At 46.1% G+C, this 25,752-nt stretch overlaps 1 protein-coding gene and 1 pseudogene across 1 annotated transcript in view; one reads left to right on the plus strand and one right to left on the minus strand.

Annotated features, from left to right (window-relative positions):
* CRAMP1 (cramped chromatin regulator homolog 1) overlaps positions 1–25,752 on the plus strand; it is a 65,652-nt gene that overhangs the window by 8,958 nt on the left and 30,942 nt on the right. The window contains exons 3-5 of the mRNA XM_014539988.1: positions 7,582–7,775; positions 15,144–15,297; positions 22,941–23,024. Coding sequence (XP_014395474.1) covers positions 7,582–7,775; positions 15,144–15,297; positions 22,941–23,024 — 432 coding nt within the window. The remainder of the gene's footprint in view (positions 1–7,581; positions 7,776–15,143; positions 15,298–22,940; positions 23,025–25,752) is intronic.
* LOC102254882 lies at positions 16,821–17,660 on the minus strand (annotated as a pseudogene).

Here is a 25,752-nt window from a genome sequence, read left to right on the forward strand (position 1 = left end):
TGCCTAGGCGACCGTTCCACCAGTAGCTATGATGCGCACTGACCACCATGGGACAGACATTTAATGCACAGGCATGGAAACATGGAACAGACTGATGAATCTCAGGGGGGAGGGTGGGAAGAGATTAACCAAAGATCTTGTATGCATACTAGAGGCCCGGTGCACAAATTTGTGCACGGGTGGGTTCCCTCGGCTTGGCCGGTGATTGGGCCGATCAGGGCTGGCAAGCCGGGGGGGAGGGACCATAGGAGGTTGGCCAGCCACGGCAGGTTGGCTGTGGGAGCGCACTGACCACCAGGGGGCAGCTCTTGCATTGAGCATCTGCCCCCTGGTAGTCAATGTGCATCATAGCTACCGGCAGGTCTTCTGGTCATCTGGTGGTAATGGTCATTTAGGCTTTTATATATATATATAGATAGATAGATAGGAGGCCCTCCATGCACTGGTGGGTTCCCTCTGCCTGGCCTGCGGGGATTGGGCCGAAATAGACAGTCCGACATTCTCCTGAGGTGTCCCAGATTGTGAGAGGGCGCAGGCCAGGCTGAGGGACCCCACTGGTGCACGAATTCATGCACCCGGCCTCTATTCCTATATAATAAAAGCCTAATATGCTAAGTGTCTGACTGTTCGTTCGACCATTCGACCCATTGCTATGATGCACACTGACCACCAGGGGGCAGATGCTCTGACTGGTAGGTTAGCTTGCTGCTGGGGTCTGGCCAATTGGGACTGGGTGAGACAGGCTGCACACACCCTGGAGTCCTCCTGTGGTCCCTCCCTGGCTGGTTGGCCGCAATTGGGACTGGGCAAGACGGACTGGACATACCCTGGAGCCCTCCCACAGTTCCTCCCCAGCCCCGATTGTGCACTGGTGGGGTCCCTCAGCCTGGCCTGTGCCCTCTCACAATCCGGGACCCCTCAGGGGATGTCGGAGAGCTGGTTTCAGCCTGATCCCCACAGGCCAGGCCGAGGGACCACACCGGTGCACGAATTTTGTGCATGGAGCCTCTAGTATACTATAAGGACAAAAAGGAGCAGTGTTCGAACATGCTTTACCGGTGCTGTAGAAATCCATGTTCTCTTGGCTCCAGGCCTCAGGGAAATAAGCAGCTCCACGTGTGCCTCAGCTTCTTCAGCGAGAGATGGGGCTGAATTTCTCCTCTTCAGGCAGTAAGAGGGAGCATGGGTGATGGCCTTCCAGGCCAATGCAGAGGTGTATGATGGGGGAGGCACATAGTCTAGCTCAGTGGTCGGCAAACTCATTAGTCAGCAGAACCAAATATCAACAGTACAACGATTAAAATTTCTTTTGAGAGCCAAATTTTTTAAACTTAAACTATATAGGTAGGTACATTGTTATTAACTTAATTAGGGTACTCCTAAGGCTTAGGAAGAGCCACACTTAAGGGGCCAAAGAGCCACATGTGGCTCGCGAGCCGCAGTTTGCCAACCACGGGTCTAGCTTGTCTGAGGGTGTGGTGGACAGGCAGGTAGCCGGGAGAGGCAGACCAAGGCCACATGGCTGCCTCCCTCAAATGCAAGCTCTGGAAGGTGGGTTGTAGCTGGGGTTGGTAGTTTGGGAGGCCAGAGAAGAGGCAGTTAAGATTGTGTTACTTGGTGGTGGCTCGGAGCTGGCCTGGGAAAATAGCAGTGGAAATGCGAAAGAGGAGAAGCCAGGTAGCACCCAGGCAACTGGAGGATTGTGGCACTGAAGTGGGTTGAGAGGGAAGTGTGGGTTCTGTTTTGGAAGCACTAGGGACTAGGGCGGGCAAGGGGCACAGCGGAGGGCCCTGCTCTGTGCTCTGTTGGTTTCTGAGCTCTCATTGAGCACTTGCTCTGTGTGAGGCCTCGTGCCAACCTTGGGCATGGGAAAGTAAGATACTGTTCTTGCTTTCAAAGAGCTCACTGTTGGGGATCCTATTCTTGTACCTCACTTCCCTTCAGACTTCTTAGATGCTGCTCATCATGTAGACTCTGCTATTACTCTTTGTAGCCTCAGACACAGAGCCGCAGAGGGAGGCTTAGCTTTGGCCCTCTACTTTTTGCTGGGCTCCTTGCACTCACTCCTATCCCCACGCCCACCCTGTCTTGTTCAAATTGTCTTCTCTTTCCACTTCTTGCCTCTCTACCTCTATCCTCCTCGCTTGCTTCCCTCTCTTCCCCTTCAGTCATCACCATTTTCATCTGAATTTTTCTGCCCTGATGGTAGCCTTTCCTGGTCAGCACTGTCATGTTATACCAGCATCTCTTATCCTGCTTCTGTTTTTCATGCTTGAGCTGGAGTCCTGGACTGAGCCTGAGGTGGAGCGATGACGCATGTCTCTCATCTGAAATGTCGGGAATGGCCCAGATGCCACGCTGCTCTTTCTACCTGGAAGCTTGGTGATGCTCCTTTGCTTTGACATTATAAGGTCTAGAGTGACGGGTACCAAGTGTTGAAAAGGGTTACGTGGGGGTGATGTGCTTTCTTTTTTGAACATTCACATTGGCCTGCCGAGGATGTGTCGTTTGGAACTATCAGGAGGAAGGGCCGAACATCTCTGCCCAGCAAGAGTGGCTGGCTGCTCTGCAGCCTGTTTGCTGCCTCGTGTATCTTGGCAGAGCTGCTTTGACTGTTGTATCTTCTTTCACAGCCACGGTTTTGGTTTATCCTGCACTCTACCCCTGAGGTCCCTTCCAGCTCTGAAATGCTTCCAGTCCGTTTTCCTTCACCATCCATCCTCCTTGTCTTGGGTCACCAGTACTGTGATCTGGTGAAATCTCAATGACGCTAGCAAGATGGCTGCATTAGAGAATTTTTTAAATGCACGTCTGTTACTTTCAAGTACATCGAATGTCATTGTGGGCGGCAAAGGTAAACCAGAGCTATGACTGTAGGGCTGGTTAGCAAGTTGCTGTTGTTTTGGAAAGAGTTTAGTGAGTGTTCAATTAGAAGTGAAAAATGACTCAAGAGTCTTTGTTGTGGGTGGTGCTGAGGTGGATAGGCAGCCCTTTCTGAAATGACTAAATGAGGAATTGCGGGCTTCAAGTCAACCAGAACTTATATTTAAGAGTGTTTTTGTGTTGTTGTTTTTTTAAATATATTTTATTGATTTCAGAGAAGAAGGGAGAGAGGTAGAAACATCAATGATGAGAAAAAGTCATTGAGTGGCTGCCTCCTGCATGCCTCCCACTGGGGATTGAGCCCACATCCTGGGCATGTGCCCTGACTGGAATTGAGCCGTGACTTCCTGGTTCATAGGTTGACGCTCAACCACTGAGCCACGCCGGCTGGGCTAAGAGTGGTTTTTTAAATGGCATCTGTAACGTGGTCTTCAGTTCCCAGCAAAAGCATCTCAGACCTACTAGAAATGGGATGAAACTAATTATCCCTGGAAATGTGCTCAGAAGTTGCCATACCTGTTCAAAGCATCATGTGAAGTGCCTGGTCCATTTTTTTTTTAAGTATACAGGTTAATGCCTTCACTATATTCACAACCTTATGCAATAATCACCACTATATAATTCCAGAACATTTGATCACTTGAAAAAGGAACCCGTGGGCAGTCATGCTCCATTTCTCCCAGTCTTTGGCGACCACTATTCTACCTCCCGTGTTTGTAAGTCTTGTCTGTCCTCACCTTGCCCTTTGAGAAGCCTCCCAAACCCCTGCCGTCCTCCCCAGGCCTGGGTGTGTAGCCAGTGTTCTGGCTCCAGTGCGGATACTGGCCCTCCCCAGAGTGCACAAGCCAACACCACTGTGCTAAAGGCTCAGACGTAACACAGGGAATTGAACAGACTCATGTGAAACTAAAATATCTGCTATAAGAGCAGGCAGCTTGCTCTGTGGGGCTCTCAAGCTCACCATCCTAACTTGAACCTGCTCCCAGGTCCTTTATTTAGTCCACATTTCAGGTTTGCTGTGATGAGGAATGGACAAAGTCAAATTGTGTATCCAGTGCTTCCTTAGCCTTCTCTGTAGCACAGAGATTATGTGGGTTACCTTTTTGTTCCAGGTGCATGTGGGATGGGAAGGGGCAGCTGGAAAGCAGGCTGGGGTATAGCATGCTTAACTTGATTATCTTTTGTTTTACAACAGTGTATTCAGGACTGAATGTCAAGCATTCAAATCTAGCACTGACTGGCACTTTCTGGGATGGTAGAAATGTTCTGTGCTGTCCAGTGCAGTAGCCACTAGCAACATGTGGACATTGATGACTAGAGACATGTGGCTAGTGTGACTGAGGGACTAAGTTTTTGTTTTATTTAATTTTAATTAATCTTTAAATCTAAATATACTCGTGTGGTTACTGGCTTGTCAAATTGGACACGATAGCTGTGATAAACCAGCGATTTCTGGTATATAATCAATGTTACCGTAGGACAGCGATTTTCAACTGGTGTGCCGCAAGAATTCTTTTTTTTTTTAAATATATTTTATTGATTTTTTTGCAGAGAGGAAGGGAGAGGGATAGAGAGTTAGAAACATCGATGAGAGAGAAACATTGATCAGCTGCCTCCTGCACACCCCCCACTGGGGATGTGCCTGCAACCAAGGTACATGCCCTTGACTGGAATCGAACCTGGGACCTTTCAGTCTGCAGGCCGACGTTCTATCCACTGAGCCAAACCAGTCAGGCAAGAATTCTTAAAACATGCAATACCTGCCCTAGCTGGTTGCTCAGTGGTTAGAGCATGAGCATTGGCCCTTGGGTGGAAGGGTCATGGGTTTGACTATGGTCAAGGTCACGTACCTTGATTGCAGGCTCGATCCCCAGGCCTGGTTGGGACTCGTGAGAGGCAACCAATCAATGTGTCTCTCTCATATCCATGTTTCTCTCTCTGTCTCCCCCTCCCTTCCATTCTCCTTAAAAATCAATGGGAAAAATATCCTCCAGTGAGGATTAACAAAAAAGAAAACAAAACATGCAATTCCTATTTAGTTAGTGACAACAGCCAACACAATAGCTGTGCTGTATGAATGAATCAAAATTATACCTATTTTTTTTTTGTCAGATCAGCACAAAGATATATTTTTTGGTGTGCCGCAGAATTTTAGTAATTAGTTTATGTGTGTCATGAGATGGAAAAGGTTGAAAATCCCTGCCTAGCAAGTCAGCCCATCCATCACTAAACTGGCACACCTTTCCATACAAAAGACTCAAACAAGTAATTCTCTCAGCATGTATGAAAATACATTCCTCTTTCTGAAAGCTGTCTGATGGGATTGACTGCTTTTGGGCATTCCCTATTTTGACATCACATTTGTGGTGCACATATTTAAAAGTGTGACAGTGCAGAGTGACTCTGCTACCCACTGTTCCCCAGGCAGCCCCTGCACCAATGTCCTGTGTTTTTTCCAAGGATAGACTTTGAAAGCTTGCATCAACAGGCTTTAAATTTTTCATTATTTTTATTTCTGATGATTTTTTGTATGTCTGTGTGTGAACCTGCTTGCCTTTCATTCATCCTTTGGGGTAGACCCCTGTCTAGGGAGTGAGAGAAACATGGCCCCAGTCTGCATGTAGCTGCCCAGGGACGGCCCACCGATTGACCAAGAAGTGAATCTCAATGGAAAAGCTCTTGATTATCTCATTTAAAAAAACATCTTGACAATAATCTGCATTTGTTTGGCTTCTGCTTTTTAAAACACTTTCATTTTTATGGTTTTACTTTTACTCTCGTTCAGAGTTTGAAGTTTTCTTCCCATTTGGTAGTCCTGCAGTTTTATAGAAAGAAAATGCTGGTTATCACAGGGATACTCTGGGAAGTCCTCCTCCCTCTGAGAGGAAGGAACTAGAAGGGTGGGAACATTTGGTTAGGCCATAAAATTTTTTTATCTGTGACCTTTAACTCTCGTTTATTGCCTCCATTGTCCTAGAGTGCAGAGTTCTGGGTTTACTGCACAGCATGGAAGCCCTGTGTTGTACTTGATGGCACTTTCCCCTTCAGCATGGTTCTTAAGGTCTCATCTTGAGATTAGTAACTGATGCTTTAAAAGCGTTTGTGAAGTGCTTGCTTCGGCAGCACATAAACTAAAATGGGAACGATACAGAGAAGATTAGCATGGCCCCTGCGCAAGGATGACACGCAAATTCGTGAAGCGTTCCATATTTTTGTAGATATATTTTGTTTTTGTCATTAAAAATCCAAAAAAAAAAGCGTTTGTGAATTTGTAGTCACCCTCTCAACACCAGATTTTGCTGGTGGTAATTGAGAAGAAACGAGTTTTAAGACTTCATTTGGTGGTCAAATTATCTTTAATTGAAATATTTTTTTTTTGTAGTTCTTAACTAGCTGGGCATTCCACTGCACCACTGTTGATATCATCTATGATGTCATGAGGGTGGTGGCCATCAACACTGGGCAGTTCCCAAGATCTCTTTAATGGTCCCAGAGAGTTCTCTAGCTAAAGACCAGTGCTGCATCTGTCGGGCAGCGTTGACAACCTCATCAGAAGTGACATTTTCACTGAGCTTAATGTTTGGGGGTTTTTTTTCTTCTTTCTATCTCTTGATGGTTCTTTGAGGGCTTTGATAATCAGGGCAGAGGCAGAAGATACTACCTCAGTTTGGGTCTGTCTGTTCTGAATGATCAATTCCACTGTAATCCTCAGACCCTTCCAATCATCTGTTGCTTTGGTGATGTCATCACAATTGTTTTTAGAGACAGTCCCAGGGGACTGATCTTGGGAGCCAGGGCAGATGTGGCACCGACTTCTCCACTGGTGCCCCTAAGGTATATGACTTTGATTTTGTTGGGGGTTGTACATGGCGGCATGGTGGAGGCGGCTGGTGTCAGATGAACCCAGATTCTGGACCACCAAAGAAATTTGCGCCCTAACCGGTTTGGCTCAGTGGATAGAGCGTCGGCCTGCGGACTCAAGGGTCCCAGGTTCGATTCCGGCCAAGGGCATGTACCTTGGTTGCGGGCACATACCCAGTGGGGAGTGTGCAGGAGGCAGCTGATCGATGTTTCTAACTCTCTATCCCTCTCCCTTCCTCTCTGTAAAAAATCAATAAAATATATTAAAAAAAAAGAAAGAAAGAAAGAAATTTGCACCTAGGCTTCCTCCAAGCCAAAAGCTGTAAAGACTTTATAGATATTTAGGGGTCACATGATCAAATTTTCTTAAAGTACTGATTATATCTAAAAGAAAGCAGTGTTTTTCACATCCATTTAAATATATTCTTCAGTTTGAAACTTCAATTTGTTTTTGTTTGTTTTTTAAAAAAGAATTATTTCAGCCAAACCCTCATTTGAAAAAGACACTATGAAATATGTTTGATTTCAGTTCACAGAGGGGAAAGAACTGTATACCTCCATCGTGGACATATCATTGTGCTCTTTAAATGATTCTACCTAAATGTTCTTTCTTCCTTTTTTTCACTAAAAACATATGAAAGAGTCACAGGTCAGGTCAGGATGATGTCATTACTGAACAGCCCCATTAGGCACACAGTAGGTCCCAGGTGCTGTCCCACTATCGCCTGTGATTGAGGAACGTGGAGTGGGACCTCAAGTGGATCCTCAGGCAGTGGGGCCTTCCCAAGCCTCTCCAGCTTTTTGGAACAGATCACTGTATAGTTCTTTCTCTCAAAGGAGCTGATGGTGGTGGATCATCATCCGGAAATGGGCCTGGGGTTGCCCCTGCTGCCCCTGCAGGGGCCTCTCGCTCCTCCTCCCGGAACTTAGGATCTTCTGGTGGTGAGAAGGAAGAAGGCAAAAAGGTCCGGCGACAGTGGGAGTCGTGGAGTACCGAGGACAAGAACACTTTCTTTGAGGGGCTGTACGAGGTAAGTGAGTTACGGGACCAGAAAAGGCCATTCAAACTCCTAGCTTCTTATCACCTGTATTTCTCTTTCAGTTTTCCTTTGCCTTTTTTACCACATGGCTACTCGATCTACTAGGTCCCCAGTTCCAATGGGGAGCCCCAATGTGACTGACAGGTGTGAGTCGCCAGGGCTGAGGCCTCACCCTCGGACCATGGCCTTTTATCGCTTCATTGTGACTTTAAAAGCTGTTCTAGAGAGGTGGCTGTTTGGAAGTTTCTTTATATGTTTCTCTTCTTTTCTCAGATTCTACCCATTGTCTCTCAGCCATACCCTTGAGTGCAGAGTGGTACCATTCTCTATCGGCCTTCCCCTTGTAGCTGAGTGGGCCAATCAGGAGGGGCGTTCTCTGAGGGGGAAGGGCAAGGGGACACTTGGCCACATCAGTCAAAGCGGCCAGTTCAGTCCTAAAAGCTGACCTGGGACAGACTGTAAAGTCCTAAAGATAGAGAAAAGCTGCTCCCTGGTCCCACAGCTCAGAGAAATGGCCATCTCCCTGCCAGCCGTTTTACTTTCATGTTTTGTTTTGTTTTCAAATCTTTGTAATTATAAGTAAACATGCTTTTTTTTATTGTCAAATGCATTGATACGATGTTTCATAGTTCTTTTTGTTCAGTACTTTTCTCATGCCTATAAATATTCTACTCTCAGGTGTAGGCAAATTTATGGTCTTTGTGTTTTCTGTCTGCTTTTGTAAATAAAGTTTTATTGGAACACAGCATTGCCTATTTATTTGTATATTGTCTCTGGCCAATTTTGACTGCGGTGGCAGAGTTGAGCAGTTATGACAGATACTGTGAGTGGCCTACAACATTTGAGTGTTAACCTTCTGGCCAAACCTTGCTCCAATTAACCATTGTGTTGTTGCTGTTCCAGATTCTGTTATAAATAACAGTACAGTGAGTATCTTTGTGCCCATACCATATTTTAGGATACCTCTTTGGGCTATAGTAAGTTGGTTCAGTCGGTGAGCCTTATTCTTTTTTTTTTTCTTTTATATTTATTAATTTTGAGAGAGAGAATGATTTGTTGTTCCACTTGTTTATGCATTCATTGGTTGATTCTTTTTTTTTTTAAATATATTTTATTGATTTTTTACAGAGAAGAAGGGAGAGGGTAGGGAGCGGGATAGAGAGTTAGAAACATCGATAAGAGAGAAACGTCGATCAGCTGCCTCCTGCACACTCCCCACTGGGGATGTGCCCGCATCCAAGGAACATGCCCTTGACCGGAATCGAACCTGGGACCCTTCAGTCCGCAGGCCGACGCTCTATCCACTGAGCCAAACCGGTTAGGGCCGGTTGATTCTTGTATGTGCCCTGACCGGGTAGTGAATCCACAACCTTGGCATATCAGGACAATGTTCCAACCAACAGAGCTACCCTGCCAGGGTGAGCCTTATTCTTTTAATAGTGAAGGAATTGGAGTGATAGAAAAGTCTGCCCACGCCTGTGAAACAGTTTTATAAAGGAAGGAGGCTTTGAAATTGAAACCATGAAGTGCTCAGAGGGAGACCAGAAAAGGAGACTCCTAAGTGGAGGCAGAGAACTAGAACTTGGTGCCAATTTCTGAACATTCCTGGGGCCGACGGTGCAGTTTGCCGGCCCGGATGGAGGAGGCCCACGTGTTGGTATCATTGACTCGGTTGCCCAGGAAGAGAAGGAAGTATATACACAGACTTGTTCTAGTCGGTGCAGAGTCATTCAAATAAATTCAAATGTCTTTTTTTTTTTCCCCTTTGACAATTTTAGAGTAAAGTAGAGGCTGTTTTTGTATAGATTATGCCCCTAAATTGCCTACTTTAAGCTTTCTGTTAGGCATAGAAGACTTGTGATTCCTGGAATGTTCCTAGAATAGCAACCATTGCTGATGCCAAGTTGAGACAGTTACTGCTTTAATGTGGTCCTTCCCTCTCGGGCCCTACAGGGTGATCAGCTATGGTTGTCAGTTGAAAGTAGGAGGGGAAGAATTCCCAATGACCTGCTCTTACTTTTTTTCAGGTGGATTATTTCATTCTCTTTTCATTGGGCTAGCCTTCTTGTTTTAATTTTTCTACCGGGTAGGTGTTTCTTTTGAGGTTACCTGAATCCCTTGATTAATAATAATAATTGGCTGTTCTGATCACTTAATGCTTTCCACTATCGGTACTATGTATGCCAAATAGTGTGAGAGTGTTTGTGTTAGTGTTTGTATGTGTATTGGTGTATGGGGGTGAGAGAGACAGAAAGAGAGAGAATATGATTGCTGGCTTTATGTGTCTCATTTTGTGTGTTTGACCAAAACTCAGGACTCTGTTGGGTTCTTGATGTATGCTGATTAGCTGGGGCATATAGGACCATGAACATCTTGAACTATGAGGTATGGAGGTAAAGGCCTCTGCTTTGTGAGTGTCACTTCTGCAGTGTTTGTCCAGGTTGTCATTGCCTTTTTTAAATGCACAAGTCTGACTTAGCTATGCTTCAAGTGACAGAGACCTAGCTCAGCGCAGCAGCAGGACACAAGGGGATTGATTGAGTGGCTTTCATGACGGGGAGGGACAAGGAGGGGCTGACTCAAGCTGGCAATGTCATCTGTCCTCTGACATCTTCTTGCATTGGGGGTGACATTTCTGTGCTTATTCTCTCCATTTCAGATACTCCCCAGAGGCAAGACATCCACCCCCACCCCTATTACAGTTAAGACTGTTCTGAGGAGGATCCGGATTGGCTGAGCCCATCCTAGACACCTCTCTGTGGCCAGGGTCATGGTCATGGTCATAGCCCCCATGACAGAGAACAAATCAGGGTGAATGCCTAGACCCACATCATCGTCCTTGACATCCTCTTACTCCATTTCAACGGCAGTTCTTCACAGAGCCTATTGTCGGCTTTCCATTTTCCCTTCTTATGTCTGTCTGACTGTATTTGCTTCTGTGGTACAATTCTTACTTATAAGGCCAGTACCCTGTGCTTCTTTTTTCTTTTTTTAATATATTATTTATTTCAGAGAGGAAGGGAGAGAGAGATAGAAACATCAATGATGAGAGAGAATCATTGATTGGCTGCCTCCTGCACACGCCCTACTGGGGATTGAGCCAGCAACCCGGGCATGTGCCCTTCACCGGAATCGACCCGGGACCCTTCATTCCACAGGCCGACGCTCTATCCACTGAGCCAAACTGGCTAGGGCTACCCTGTTCTTCTTGATCACCAGGTTATAACTGCTGAAAACCTCATCTAAGTGAACACTATGGTCATGCTAGAAATGCTTGGAAGCACCCAGGAGAGGCTGAGCTGTCTTGGGCCTCTTATTGATAGGTATGGGGCATGCTGACGTCAGCTGCTGCTTGATTGAGAGGTTATAGGGAAATCTGAAGACTGAGCCAGGACAGGCCATTCATATGGAAAAGCCGCTGCAAACAGCTTGGATGGGACTGCAAATCGGATGGGACAGGGTCTCAGGGAATCACCAGGGCAGATAAAACAGTGTGAGCCAGGCTGATGGAAACTCAGGTATGACCGTCAGTCAGCTCTGCGATGAGGGAGGTCTCAGCATAGGAGCAATGGCCCCTGCAAGCACCTCTGTCTAGGGGAGAGCCACCCCCAAGTTCTTGCTCTGACGCCAGACAATACAGTTCCTTCCCATATGTCCCTGCATCCCCCGAGCCATTGCCTCAGTGCTGGAGCTCAGAGGGAGCAAGTCCATGTAAGTTCGTGTGCCAGCCCTTTAAGAGGAACTGCCTGGGTCTCCAGCAGCCTCTGCCACACTCAGCCACAATCCCTGCTAGTTTTTACAGCCCGAAGTTATGGGGACTTCTCTTCCCAGCTCTGGAATGCTGGGCTGGGGGTCTGGTGTGGGGCTAGGACCCCTTGCTCCTCACGGGAGGCCTCTGCAGCCAATATGTCCCTCCTGATTGAAAAAAATGCCACACGTGGGTGTCAGACCAGCCCATTTCATGCCTCCCTTCTACCAATCTCTGTGTGCTTTCTTCTTTACTTCTATAGTTGTACGACTTCCATTCAGCCAGCTTTCAGGAGGTTCTGAATGAGCCCCTGCAAGCACCTTTGTCTAGGAGAGAGCCACCCCCAAGTTCTTGTTCTGATGCCAGACAATACAGTTCCTCCCCATATGTCCCTGGATCCCCCGAGCCATTGCCTCAGTGATGGAGCTCAGAGGGAGCAAGTCCATGTAAGTTCGTGTGCCAGCCCTTTAAGAGGAACTGCCTGGGTCTCCAGCAGCCTCTGCCACACTCAGCCACAATCCCTGCTAGTTTTTACAGCCCGAAGTTATGGGGACTTCTCTTCCCAGCTCTGGAATGCTGGGCTGGGGGTCTGGTGTGGGGCTAGGACCCCTTGCTCCTCACGGGAGGCCTCTGCAGCCAACATGTCCCTCCTGATTGAAAAAAATGCCACATGTGGGTGTCAGACCAGCCCGTTTCATGCTTCCCTTCCTTCTACCAATCTCCGTGTGCTTTCTTTACTTCTATATTTGTAGGACTTCCATTCAGCCAGCTTTCAGGAGGTTCTGAATGATGGTTGTTCCGTTTTTTAGTTGTATTTTGATGTGGTTGTGGGAGGTGGTGAGTACCGGCATTTACCTACACTGCCATCTTGGTTCTCCCTTAACTTTTCACTTTGAAACAATTTTAGACTTGGAAAAAGTTGCAAAAAAAGTACAAAGAACTTCACATGCCCTTTACTCTGCTTCCCCAATGTTCACATAACTGCAGCATGGCCCACAGATGAGGAGAATCAATGTGGGTACAATACCTTTACTGTCCTGAGGGCCTTACTCAGGTTGAGCTGGTTTTCCCACAGACACCCTTTTTGGATCAGGATCCCGCATTGCATTTAGTTGTCGTGACTGCTAAGTCCGGGAACAGGTCGTCAGTTTCCTTTTTCCCCACTCTTTCATGACCCTGACACTTTGGAAGGCTCCTAGACTGTTAGTTTGTGGGCTTCCTAAGGCTTGCCTCCTCATGATTCAATTTTCTTTTTAAGGATAAAATAGGTTTTTATTTATAGTCTTCTAGTAAAGGGGACTGATTTGGTTTTCATTTTGCATTTTTGCTAGGAGCACCACAGGAGTGTGGTGCTGCCCTTGGAGCATCCTATCCGGAGTGCAGGGTACAGTCTGCCTCAGTCCTGGTGGTGTGAATGTGCATCTCCTAGGTCAGCGGTTCTCAACCTGTGGGTCGCGACCCCTTTGTGGGTCGAACAACCCTTTCACAGGGGTCGCCTAAGACCATCGGAAAACACATATATAATCACATATTGTTTTTGTGATTAATCACTATGCTTTAATTATGTTCAATTTGTAACAATGAAATTGGGGGTCACCACAACATGAGGAACTGTATTAAAGGGTCGCGGCATTAAGAAGGTTGAGAACCACTGTCCTAGGTTCTCCATCACCAAGTTATTTTTAACTTTGATGCTGAGTCAACACCCTGTTTCTCATTGTTCTTCCACTAATTTTAGCCACCATTGCAGCAGCTTCCCTGAAATAACTGTTACAATGATGTTTGCCCCTTGATGATCTTCTGACTCCATTATTTCTACATTTATTAATTGGAAACCCAGTGCAAGAAAAAGTGCTCCCTTCTCCAATTATGTATTTATTTGGCTTTTTATATTTGTATGGACTCAGGGATATTTAGACTATTCTATAGGTCATAACCCATTCTTATCATTGTTATGTTTTCCCTTTTATTTTTCATTTACAGTTGACATTACCATTGTTGATTTTGTTGCTCAAATTGTTCTAGATTTGGCCATTTATAACATCTTCAGGTTGGCTTCTGTGTGCTTTCAACACATTCCTATTATACTTTGAGCATGTCCTCACTTCTGGCACCACAAGATATTCCAGATTCACCTGGTACTTTCCTTGCCCCAGATCTGGGAGCATCCATTCCTCCAAAGAGCCCTGGTTCCCTTTGGAAAGTGGGATTTAGAAGCTAAGGATGTTTGCTGATGCTGGGGTGCCATTACCTCTAGGCCCTTCACAGTACTTTTTACTGGCTTGGTTCTGATGAGAGTATCAACAATAGGTTCCCATGACAATACGTGAAACAACACAGATGGTGACTATGTTCCCTAGAACATAAATTCTTTTCTGAAAATCTAAGATGTGTTCTGCTTTTGCGTTGAATGATGGTTGTTCCGTTTTTTAGTTGTATTTTGATGTGGTTGTGGGAGGTGGTGAGTACTGGCATTTACCTACACTGCCATCTTGGTTCTCCCTTAACTTTTCACTTTGAAACAATTTTAGACTTGGAAAAAGTTGCAAAAAAAGTACAAAGAACTTCACATGCCCTTTACTCTGCTTCCCCAATGTTCACATAACTGCAGCATGGCCCACAGATGAGGAGAATCAATGTGGGTACAATACCTTTACTGTCCTGAGGGCCTTACTCAGGTTGAGCTGGTTTTCCCACAGACACCCTTTTTGGATCAGGATCCCGCATTGCATTTAGTTGTCGTGACTGCTAAGTCCTGGAACAGGTCGTCAGTTTCCTTTTTCCCCACTCTTTCATGACCCTGACACTTTGGAAGGCTCCTAGACTGTTAGTTTGTGGGCTTCCTAAGGCTTGCCTCCTCATGATTCAATTTTCTTTTTAAGGATAAAATAGGTTTTTATTTATAGTCTTCTAGTAAAGGGGACTGATTTGGTTTTCATTTTGCATTTTTGCTAGGAGCACCACAGGAGTGTGGTGCTGCCCTTGGAGCATCCTATCCGGAGTGCAGGGTACAGTCTGCCTCAGTCCTGGTGGTGTGAATGTGCATCTCCTAGGTCAGCGGTTCTCAATCTGTGGGTCGCGACCCCTTTGGGGGTCGAACAACCCTTTCACAGGGGTCACCTAAGACCATCGGAAAACATATATAATCACATATTGTTTTTGTGATTAATCACTATGCTTTAATTATGTTCAATTTGTAACAATGAAATTGGGGGTCACCACAACATGAGGAACTGTATTAAAGGGTCACAGCATTAGGAAGGTTGAGAATGATGAGTGTTTCACAGAGCTGTCTCATTCAGGGTCTCCAAAGAACTATAGAAATGGAGCCATTTGAGTAATAAGCTTTATGTTTTTCGTGCTCTATGGACCTTGCCTCTTTGATATTCACTGCTTTGAGAGTTCTATCCCTCTGTTTCCATTGCTGCTCTAGCCGTTATTCTGATGAAAATCCGAATTCTAGGGAAGCAAGGTTGAAGTTGATGCACAAATAAGAGCTGTGAAGAACACTTGATTGGTCACAGTGGTCCCCTTTCTCTGGAAATGTTTGCGTCGTACAGAAGGCTGCCTTGTTTTAACCTCTGTGCTTTTACCATGGGCTTATTTTCCAGCATGGAAAAGACTTTGAAGCAATCCAGAACAACATAGCTCTCAAGTATAAGAAGAAGGGCAAGCCTGCCAGCATGGTGAAGAACAAAGAGCAAGTGAGGCACTTCTATTACCGCACGTGGCACAAGATCACCAAGTACATCGACTTTGACAATGGTGAGCGTTCCAGGCTCAGTCTCTGGGGAAGCTGGGGGCAGGCTTGGGATCTGGTCAGGAGCAGTTTTTGAAACATCATAGGACACTCTCTGGTGTCATTCTTGCCCCGCCGCTTTAAAAAAATATTTATATTAATATAATGTTAATGTATTAATCTTTACCTTTAAATATACTTTCATATATATTTAACATTAAGAAAAAAAAACTAATTCAAGTGATGCCGGGCAAAAAAGGGAAAATTTAAAGTGAGACGTCTGTCTGCTGTTCTAGTCTTAAGTATCACAGTCAACTTACTTTATTTTGGAAGAGAAGATGTAAAAGTTTTTTTCAATCATTCAGCAGGCAAGTATAGCCACTTATAAAAATAGAAGGGTGGGGACAGAGTAGGATATGAAAGTCAGAGGTGAAAGGGTAGAGCCAGAAAGAAATTTTCAAGATAAAATTAACAAGGTGACTGTTCCAGAAGAGGGCTATGAAGAGGACATGGTGGATCAGTCTGTTGGTCAAGTAATGATTCAACTTTTAAATTATCCTCTTGTTTTTTGTTGGGTTTCTTCTTTGTTCAAATCAGTGGTCCCCCTTTCTCTGGAAATGTCTGCGCGTACAGAAGGCTGCCTTGTTTTAACCTCTGTGCTTTTACCATGGGCTTATTTTCCAGCATGGAAAAGACTTTGAAGCAATCCAGAACAACATAGCTCTCAAGTATAAGAAGAAGGGCAAGCCTGCCAGCATGGTGAAGAACAAAGAGCAAGTGAGGCACTTCTATTACCGCACGTGGCACAAGATCACCAAGTACATCGACTTTGACAATGGTGAGCGTTCCAGGCTCAGTCTCTGGGGAAGCTGGGGGCAGGCTTGGGATCTGGTCAGGAGCAGTTTTTGAAACATCATAGGACACTCTCTGGTGTCATTCTTGCCCCGCCGCTTTAAAAAAATATTTATATTAATATAATGTTAATGTATTAATCTTTACCTTTAAATATACTTTCATATATATTTAACATTAAGAAAAAAAAACTAATTCAAGTGATGCCGGGCAAAAAAGGGAAAATTTAAAGTGAGACGTCTGTCTGCTGTTCTAGTCTTAAGTATCACAGTCAACTTACTTTATTTTGGAAGAGAAGATGTAAAAGTTTTTTTCAATCATTCAGCAGGCAAGTATAGCCACTTATAAAAATAGAAGGGTGGGGACAGAGTAGAGTAGGATAGTCAGAGGTGAAAGGGTAGAGCCAGAAAGAAATTTTCAAGATAAAATTAACAAGGTGACTGTTCCAGAAGAGGGCTATGAAGAGGACATGGTGGATCAGTCTGTTGGTCAAGTAATGATTCAACTTTTAAATTATCCTCTTGTTTTTTGTTGGGTTTCTTCTTTGTTCAAATCTGAGACTTAGAGATGTTGACCCTTTGTTAAAAGAGCCAACAGGAAATACAGGATCCCTTCCCTCCCTCGGCCTGCCTCCGCTGAAGCCACCAACCATCGCCTCCTTGGCTGGATGCTGGAAGAGTCCTCCGTGTATGTGGGCTCAGGACGACAGGGCAGCCTCCTCCTGTGGTTGCTGGGCTTGTGAACGCTGCAGTACCTTTTGGCTTTCCACATCTCTAACATGTTTTCCAACTATTTTGTGTACATGGCTCAATGCACTCTTCTCTTTGCTTTACGGGTTTCCACTTGATATGAGGGTGTAATAACAGCTTCTTCCATGACTGTGATGTTTTTTCTTGCCATTTAAAGTCGTTAATGGTCTTGTGAATGGTCTGGAAGAGCTGCTGGCCCTCCAGAGAGACACCAGCGCTGACTGCATAGGCCTGGCTCAGTTTTCCTCCTCTGTCCATGCTTTGCTGGCAAGTTTACTAACATTGAGTGATGCTAGGGGAGGAGGAGTTTCTGTTGGGTCATTAATTATTTCCACTTTTGAAACATATTATAACTTTATGACCAAGATGTCTACATGCTTGGGCTTTCCACTAGAAGAGGGACATTTTAAAGCCAGCATTTTGGATTGGCAGTCGAAGGGTATTGCCCTGCCCTGAAGCCGCTGCTCCTGGCATGTCTGGCAGGACACCTGGCCCCTAATGCCGAAGTATTTGCCCGGAGGAGCCACCATCTTGGGAGAGCAGCTGTGGCTGGTGGCAGCTGCAGCGGGCAAAAGCCGGGCGCCCAGTGAGCACTGCCATGCCGGCCAGGCCAGTTTCACTTTCTTTAATCTTACTCTTCATTTCTACAGTTGTGGTCAAGGGCCATTCATTCCAGACATTTGCTTTCACTGACTTCACTTCTTTCTGATGCTTCTCTTCAAGTAATACTTTTGATCCAGAATATGAGCCCTGGCTGGTGTGTTCAGTGGTTAGAGTGTAGCCCTGCGAAACGAAGGGTCTCGGGTTCAATTCCTGGTCAAGGGCATGTACCTGGGTTGCAAGTTGATCCCTGGCCCCTGTTGGGACGCATGCAGAAGGCAACCAGTTGATGTGTTTCTCTCACATTGATGTTTTTCTCTCTCCCCCCCTCCCACCTTTCTTCCCTTCCACTCTCTCTAAAAATCGGTGGAAAAAATATCCTTGGGTAAGGATTAACAGAAACAAAACACTGTGATAGCTGCAGTCAGATCACTCCCCCTTTGCACCTGTGCTGTGAGTCCTTCGTGGCAGCCTTCTCTCCCTCTCGTTCCCCTCTCTGCCCTGCCCTCTGGTGTGCTCCTGGCCTGGTCAGTGTGTGTTGGCCAACTGGAATAATCAGGACGGACCCATCAGGATGCCAGGACCAGGACTTCCTCCTCCAGCTTTAGAAAGACCCGGAGAGCTTGGATCAAGCTGTCTCTTTTTTTTGTAAAGGGTCAGATGATAAATATTTTTGGCTTTTGGGGATTTACAGTCTTTATCAAAATGACTTCACTCTCCTGTCTTAGCTCATTGTAGATCCCATGTAAAGGAATGCATGTTACTGTGTTCCAGCAAAACGTTTATTTACAGAAAGAGGCCCCGGGCAGGATTTGGCCTGTGACCCTGCCCTGGAGAAATTTGTTTGGCGGACGCAAGCTCCAGGCAGTCATAGTAGTTAGCTGACACTTTCTCTGAGTAGATTTCCCTTTGAATCTTCGTGGACATCTCACCCACCTGTCATGGTTTCGCTGGGTCTACCTCAGAGCTTTTCAGACCTGTCCTCCCCACCTAGTCCCCCTATGTCCTTTTCTAGGTCATTGCTGTTCTCCCTCTTTCTGGTCTTGTTCTTCCCCAACCCACCCTCCACATAGCTTTATCCACACAAAAGACCCATGTCTACCTGTCCCCCTGCCAGAGCCCCCCTCCCCATGCCCTGTCTCATACCCTCATCCTACCCGCCTTGGCTCCCAGGATGGGGTTGCCACCCTCCTGCTAACCTGCACTTCCTTTTGTGTCTTGATTCCTGCCACCCCTATTCTGTTGTCCTCCCTAACCCCATTCACCTTCCAAGACTCAGCTCCTATGTCAGTGCTCTCAAAAATCCTTCCGTGAATTCTCGTGCCCTCACTGCCACCTCATCATCTCATCATGGGCCTACTTTGTGCCCATCATTGAGCACATTTCATACTTTTCCCTGGGAGTGCTATCACCCTCACTGCAGATGAGAAAACCCTGGCTTAGCATTGGAGGCCCTGGCCCAAGCCACCCAGACAATAAGCTGAGGAGCTGTGCTCCATCAGCCATCATCTACTCACCTTTATCTTCTGTAAATGTAATGTTTTCAGACCATCTCTTCATGTTGCCATAGAATTTCCCCATGTTTTTCATGAAATGTTAATTCTTTGAGTTGACGTTTTTAAATGAATAAACTTTACCTTTCCTTTTGGACTTACAATCCACTTCTAGTGTTTTTAATTTATTTTTTAATGAGTTACTCTTTTCTTTTTAAAAAATAATTAATTTTAGAGAAAGAGAGGAAAGGGAAGAGAAAGATAAAAACTTCCATTTGTTGTTCCACTTATTTATGCAGTCATTGGTTGATTCTTGTATGTACCCTGACTGGGGATCAAACCTGTTGGGCAACCTTGGCATAGCAGGACAACGCTCTAACCAGTGAGCTACTCGGCCAGGCCACTTCCAGTGTTTTTAAATAATGCAAATGTGGACATCTCTTTTCATACAGCCCTTTGTTCCTTCAAATGTACTTCCTTTAGGTAACCTCGTACAGTTGGGATAGGTAAGTCCATGTGGCACACGGGAATTAGTTTTAGCTCTTTGGCTCTTTCTATGTTGTCTTTTACATCATTCTTTTTGTTTGTTTGTTACATATATTCTTTAGTTACTTTTTGAAAGTCAGTCTGTCTCATCTTGAGCGTCTTGTCATGAGCGCTGTCTTCTGGAAGGATGAATGTCCAGCCTGCTGGCCTGGTGTCCGTCTGCTGCTTGCCGTGTTTCCCGTCTGGTCTGTCCTTGATAAAGGCGGGAAGGAGCACCTGGCACTCAAGTGCGTTCTTCTCACAGCAAGTTCCATCTTCACAGCAATACCCCATAGAAAGAGCCTTTTTTCTGCTGAGCTAGTTTATGGCTCCAGCAGGTTCTGTCTGGCCAGGAATGCTCTTGTTTATCACTAGTCATTTTAAGGTATTTTTCCGGCTTCACAGCCTTCCACTAGCCGCCTCATGCTGTCCTCATTCCAGTCCTGGAGGACTAGTCTCAGGGTTTGCTGCATGTGACCAGAGACTGCCTTGGAGGAGGGCTCACGGTCCCAACTCCAGTTCCTCTAGTTGCAGGGGCCTCCTAGCCAGCCTGTTATCTTTGTGGGGGAAACACAACACAAACAAGACATTGTATCGAAGACCTTTTAACAGCATATCTGTTTGTGAGATTGCCACTTTCTACAGACCTACGGGAATGGGCCGTCGGTGTCCACTTTTGGGGGGCAGTTCCTAGGTTTGACTCGGCAGGTCCTTCACTAATGTTCTTACTGGTTTGCTTTCAGTGTCCACAAGACCATTAACATACGATTCTCTGCTGGCTTTGGTGTATTGTGGCAGGTTAGCACCGTTTTGTTCTTCCTCAGGTTGGCAGCACAGTGTCTGTATCTGTGCTGCTGTGCTCAGCCATAGTTGTCACTGTTTCTCAGATCACTAGCTTATTTGAAATATCAACGCTGGTCGGGATCCTCCTGAGTCCAGTGCTGTTACTAATATCTGTGGTCTTCACAGACAACCTCCCTACCTTTCTGGGTGTCACTCGGGAATAAGTTTTAGCTGTTTGGCTCTTTCCATGTTGTCTTTTACATCTTTCTTTTTTTGTTACGTATCGCATTCTTGGGTGACTTTCTGAAGGAGTGCAGGCCCTTCATCCACTTGGGCTCCCCTGGGAAAGCTCTCTTCCAATGAGAAAGGCGGTCACCAGTGTGTGAGGATTGGGAAGCTGCTGGTGATAAAGTGTGGAGGCAGGGTGAGAAGACTCCAGGAGCTGTGAACTAGCATGTTCTGTCCTTTAAGCGTGACCATGCTACTGGCAGAGTGGGCGTGTTGCAGGGGACGCTCAGATTCCCAGTGTAGATGTGAGCCCTCTTCAGCCCTTCTTCCGGCTCAGGGATGAAGAGAGGATGCATGTGCTGCCCTCAAGTTCTGTTCCCACGCTGCACCTTGGTTCCACGGCAAGCTCTGCAGGATAGACCCAACATGTCTTCCTTCCCTCCCTCCCTCCCTCCCTCCCTCCCTTCCCTCCATCTCCTACCTTCTTGGCATCTCATAATGTCTGTTTGCTGGTGTTGTCCTGATGTGCCCTCACAAGGAGTGCCTTCTTTCTGTTGAGCTGATGGCTCTGCTGAGGTTCTCCAGCTGGTCCTGATAATGTCTCTAAGGTGGTGACAGCCAGTTGACCATGTTAAGCCCACGGGCCCATCTGCCTCTTTGTGCTGCACTGGCATTTGCATCAGGGCTTGGCCCTGTCTAGCCATTTCTCAGCCCCTCTCCCAGCCCTGGATTTCTGCCTCTGGATTTGCCTATGCTGGACATTTCATGTAAAAGGAATCATGTGGCCTTTGTATCTGGCTTCTCTTACTTAGGATGATGTTTTCCAGGTTCATCCAGGTTGTAGCATGTGTCAGAACTTCATTCTTTCTTATGGCTGAATAATATTCCATTGTCAGGAAAGAATATATTTGTTTATTCATTGAATAGTGGATCTTAAGGTGTCCTGAGTTTTGGTCCCCTGTGAGAGTCCGATGAGATCTGTGAGTCTTTCAGGAGAACATTCCAGAACGGTTAGTGTGTAAAGTTGGCCGAGTCCTCGGCTCCTTAGAGCCTGTCAAAGGTTCAGAATCCTTGTTTATTTATTGCAAGATTATTTATTGCAAGACTTATTCTTCATTTGCTAATATATTTTTCTTTTCCTTTTCTGTGATTATATTCACACACAGCTGAATGTTAGGACTTTGAAAAGGGGTCTCTGAGGAGGAAGATTGTGAGGGTGAAGGACAAATGGCATGGGTTGCTGCTCTGAGATGATCTAAAACAGTGGTTCTCAACCTGTGGGTCACGACCCCTTTGGGGGTCGAAAGACCCTTTCACAGGGGTCGCCTAAGACCATCGGAAAACACATATATAATTACATATTGTTTTTGTGATTAATCACTATGCTTTAATTATGTTCAATTTGTAACAATGAAATTGGGGGTCACCACAACATGAGGAACTGTATTAAAGGGTCGCGGCATTAGGAAGGTTGAGAACCACTGATCTAAAAGGTACACAGACTGCGCTGTAGCTGGGCTTCCAAATCACAATTAGATTTGGCTTCACAGAATACAAAAACTCAAAATAACAGTGTCTTGAGCATGTCAAATTTTATTTTCTCATATCGGAGCGGCCTGCAGTGATGGTCCAGGGCAGGCACCAAGGACCCAGGTCCTCCTTTCTTTCTGCTCTGCCATTCCTAGCACTTTGCTGTGACTAAGATGACTCCAGAAAGCAGTTCTGAAGGAAAAATAAGCATAATTCTGCCCTAATCAGCCTCTTAAGGAACCTTTCAGAAGTCTCCCACTACACTTCTGCTCAATCCAAAGGCTGGGACTTAGTGGTGTGGCCATGCCTTACCCATATGTGTTGCTTCCCAAATACAAGTGGGCCTACTATTAGGGAACAATGGAGAGTGGGTATTAGCAGTCTCGAGCATTGGAGCTATGGTTCTGGCCCCAGACCCAGGTCATACAGATCACTGGTCAGAGGAGACACAACAGGTCAGCTTCCACAGTTCCAGGTCTGCCCACCTCACACAGGGCTCAGGCTAATTCTGCAAATATGGAGAGAAGAGGATGACAAGCTTGGTGATGGTCATGTCCCAGCTCCTCTGCTTCCTTGGGAACCAGCTGTGTTGAGCATCCCATTTTCTCCTCCCGGGGACATTGATCTGCCTGTTAGGACTAATTTTCTACGCGCCCCCCCCCCCATTTTTTTCTGGTTTGAACTTTTTATTTTGAAAATTACCAAAACAGCACTGTGCTCCCGTATACTCTTTGCCCATCTCCCCTGATGCTGATATTCTGTAGTTCCAAGGTGCAGTAGGCAAAACCGAGGAATCAGCAGTGTGGAATGTTCCCCCAGCACTGTTTCTGTGCACAAGAGCTGGCCAACTTCGGAACAGCTGTGTTTTTCCCTCTTCTAAAACGTTATCATTCCTGTCTTTCATTTTAGTGTTCTCTCGGGGCCTGAAGAAGTCATCTCAGGAGCTGTATGGTCTGATCTGCTACGGCGAACTGCGCAAGAAGATTGGGGGCTGTGAGTACGAGCTGCCACAAGGCAGGGCCTGCTGTCCTGCACTATTGGGTCTTGGTCCCAATGGCTCTTCTGTTTTCCCTCCAACTTTTGTCTTAAACATTTTAATACACGGAAACAATGAAGAAGAATGTAATGACTGCCACATACCTGCACTTAAACTTCCCAGTTGGTAACCTTTGTTACATTTATATGTACTGTCCCCCCCTCTCTTCTCCCCCTTCACATGTTTGTTTTCTGCTCAGCCATTTGACTTTAAGTTGCAGACATCCTAGCGCACCCCTAAATCCCTCCCCCTCTGTCACCTGAGAACAGGACATTCTCCTGCATACCTACAGCTGTATTATCACACCCCACACATTTCACATTTATCAGACAGGGACCACAATCTTACCTAATATCCTGCCCATATTCAGATTTCCCAGCACGCCCCAGCATGCCAGCTGGGCACTTGTTGAGGACATTGCCCTGCTCATAGCTGTGGTGTCCCTTAAGTCTTTTGACCTAGAAAAGCCCCCACTTTTTGGTCTTTAGTAACACTGGTACTTTGAAGGGTTAGAGCCCCTCCCTTTGCACTGTTCCGATCCTCTCCTGTGACTAGATTCCCTTCAGATGTAGAGGGTGCTCTTGCCTTCCCTGGACACCTGTGCCCACTGCCTTGCATCCCTACCTTGCTTCCTCATTTGGACACAGACAAGAGGGCGCACCCTTGCCTCTGCACATTCCACTTGTCTGCCTGTCACACATCCACAGAGCCACTCTGAAGGTTAAATGAGATCATATGAGATGACCATAGCCATCATCTTACCAGTCACTTACTTAACATGTCACTGCTGAATGGGCAGGTGGCTGGGGGTGTGGAAGCAGCAGAAGATTGGGGATGATGGGCAGTCACTGATTGCTCTGTACATCTGGCCTGTGTTGGGTGACCTCCCCTCTCCTAAAACAGGCAAGAATATGTAAGAGGCTCTAAATGGAACAAGCATCTGGTTCCCTACCCTGTCCTCTTCACAGTCTGAGGACTTCTTTGTAAATCCCTCCCAGCTTCTGCTTTGAATGGTCTGTTCAGAGGGACTATTGGGCCACATCTCCCTTGAGTCTCTACTTTCTCTTCTGCGTCCTTCTCTCTGCCCTAAACCTAAAGTGTTTCTTTTCATGGCATTGTGTGGGGACCACCTGCTTTGTTAATGATCCATGACCACTCCTCCATCCCTGCCACATCTGAGCCGCTCAGCCAGAGCCTCTCAGCCAGTCTCTGATTGCATACGAATCATCCTCTCGTTGGCTCCATGCCCTTGGGTAGCTTCCTGTCGCCCCTGGGTTATCACCTGGCCCCTGACCCAAGGGGCCTCTGCATTTGGACTTCAGCTCATCTCCATGCTGGGCACCCCTCCAGCTTGGCTGCTCCTTTCCTGAGGGTAATGCCTGGTCATCTGTCTCAGCCCAGTTACATGTCACACGTGCACATGTTTAAACACACACATACACATACACACACACACCCTGGTGTGGCTTTTCCCTCTGATCCCCCACCCACTGATGTAAATGGTGGGACGCTGTTGTGTCATTTCGTGAATTTTTTTGGTGAAGGACATGCTTCCACTTGCAGCCTTCTGCAGAGTGCCCTGTACAGGGCCACCTCTCATACCTGGTTAGCGGTAGTGCTTTCTGGGCTGTTCAGAAAATGAGTGTTCAGGAGGTCAGAGCTCGCTTTTTATTCATTCCTTTTTCTAACTGAGATATCCAGGCATATGCAAATCTTGAAATAGTAGACTTTGAGTCCCTGCTGTATTCCGGGGACTTTGACACATATTACCTTGTGTAAAGCATCGTAACAGCTGTGTGAGATGGCGTTGTTCCTGTCTGAAAAGGGGCCTGAGGACATTCCATTTTGATGAAAAACTAATGACTTCAAGCCTCCTTAGCTATTAAGTGACAAGGTTCCATGCTGCCTCCAGTCCTGATTTTTACACCTATGCTATTCCATCTGCCACAGCACCAATGTCAGGACAGGGTGAGGGGGGGACACTGGTTGCCTGTAGTACTCACCAGTTTGCTCAGAATGCTTTTCTTCAAAGGACAGTTTTTTGGACCGTGCCCCATTTGGTGACTCAGACCTTAAAGTTGGGGTGGTGCCAGCCTTCTGTCTATCTGTCCCACCAGCTGGACCCAGGGTGATGGGCCTTCTGTCTGTCTGTCCCACCAGCCGGACACAGGGTGATGGGCCTTTTCTTCCCCTTTACCTATGAACTCCTTTGATCTTAGCTCAAATGTTCACAAACCTCCACAGCAGGCTGGGCCACCATGTCACACATTCTCAGCACTCCAGACCCTCCCCTCATGCAGCATCACAACTGCCTTTACACTCACGTGTGCTTGTTTGATTTATGCCCATCTGAAGGCAGGTCTGTGTGTGACCTCTTTTTCAATGAGCAAGTCTATAAGTTCGCCCTTTCTGGGGCTGTGCCTTCCTTCCTGAAGATCCATTTCATCTGGTACTGTTTTTCTTCAGCCTACCGAACTCTTTTTAATCTTCTTTGTGTAATTGTGTTGGCCATGAATTCTTGTAGTTATTTATTTATCTGAAAAGTCTTTATTCTTAAGATACTTTTGCTGGGTGTAGAATTCTGATTGAAAGGTGTTTTATTTAAAAATATATTTTTATTGATTTCAGAGAGGAAGGGAGAGGAAGAGAGAGATAGAACATCAATGATGAGAGAGAATTACTGAT

The sequence above is a fragment of the Myotis brandtii genome, unplaced genomic scaffold, assembly GCF_000412655.1.
Source record: "Myotis brandtii unplaced genomic scaffold, ASM41265v1 scaffold233, whole genome shotgun sequence".
Lineage (NCBI taxonomy): Eukaryota > Metazoa > Chordata > Mammalia > Chiroptera > Vespertilionidae > Myotis > Myotis brandtii.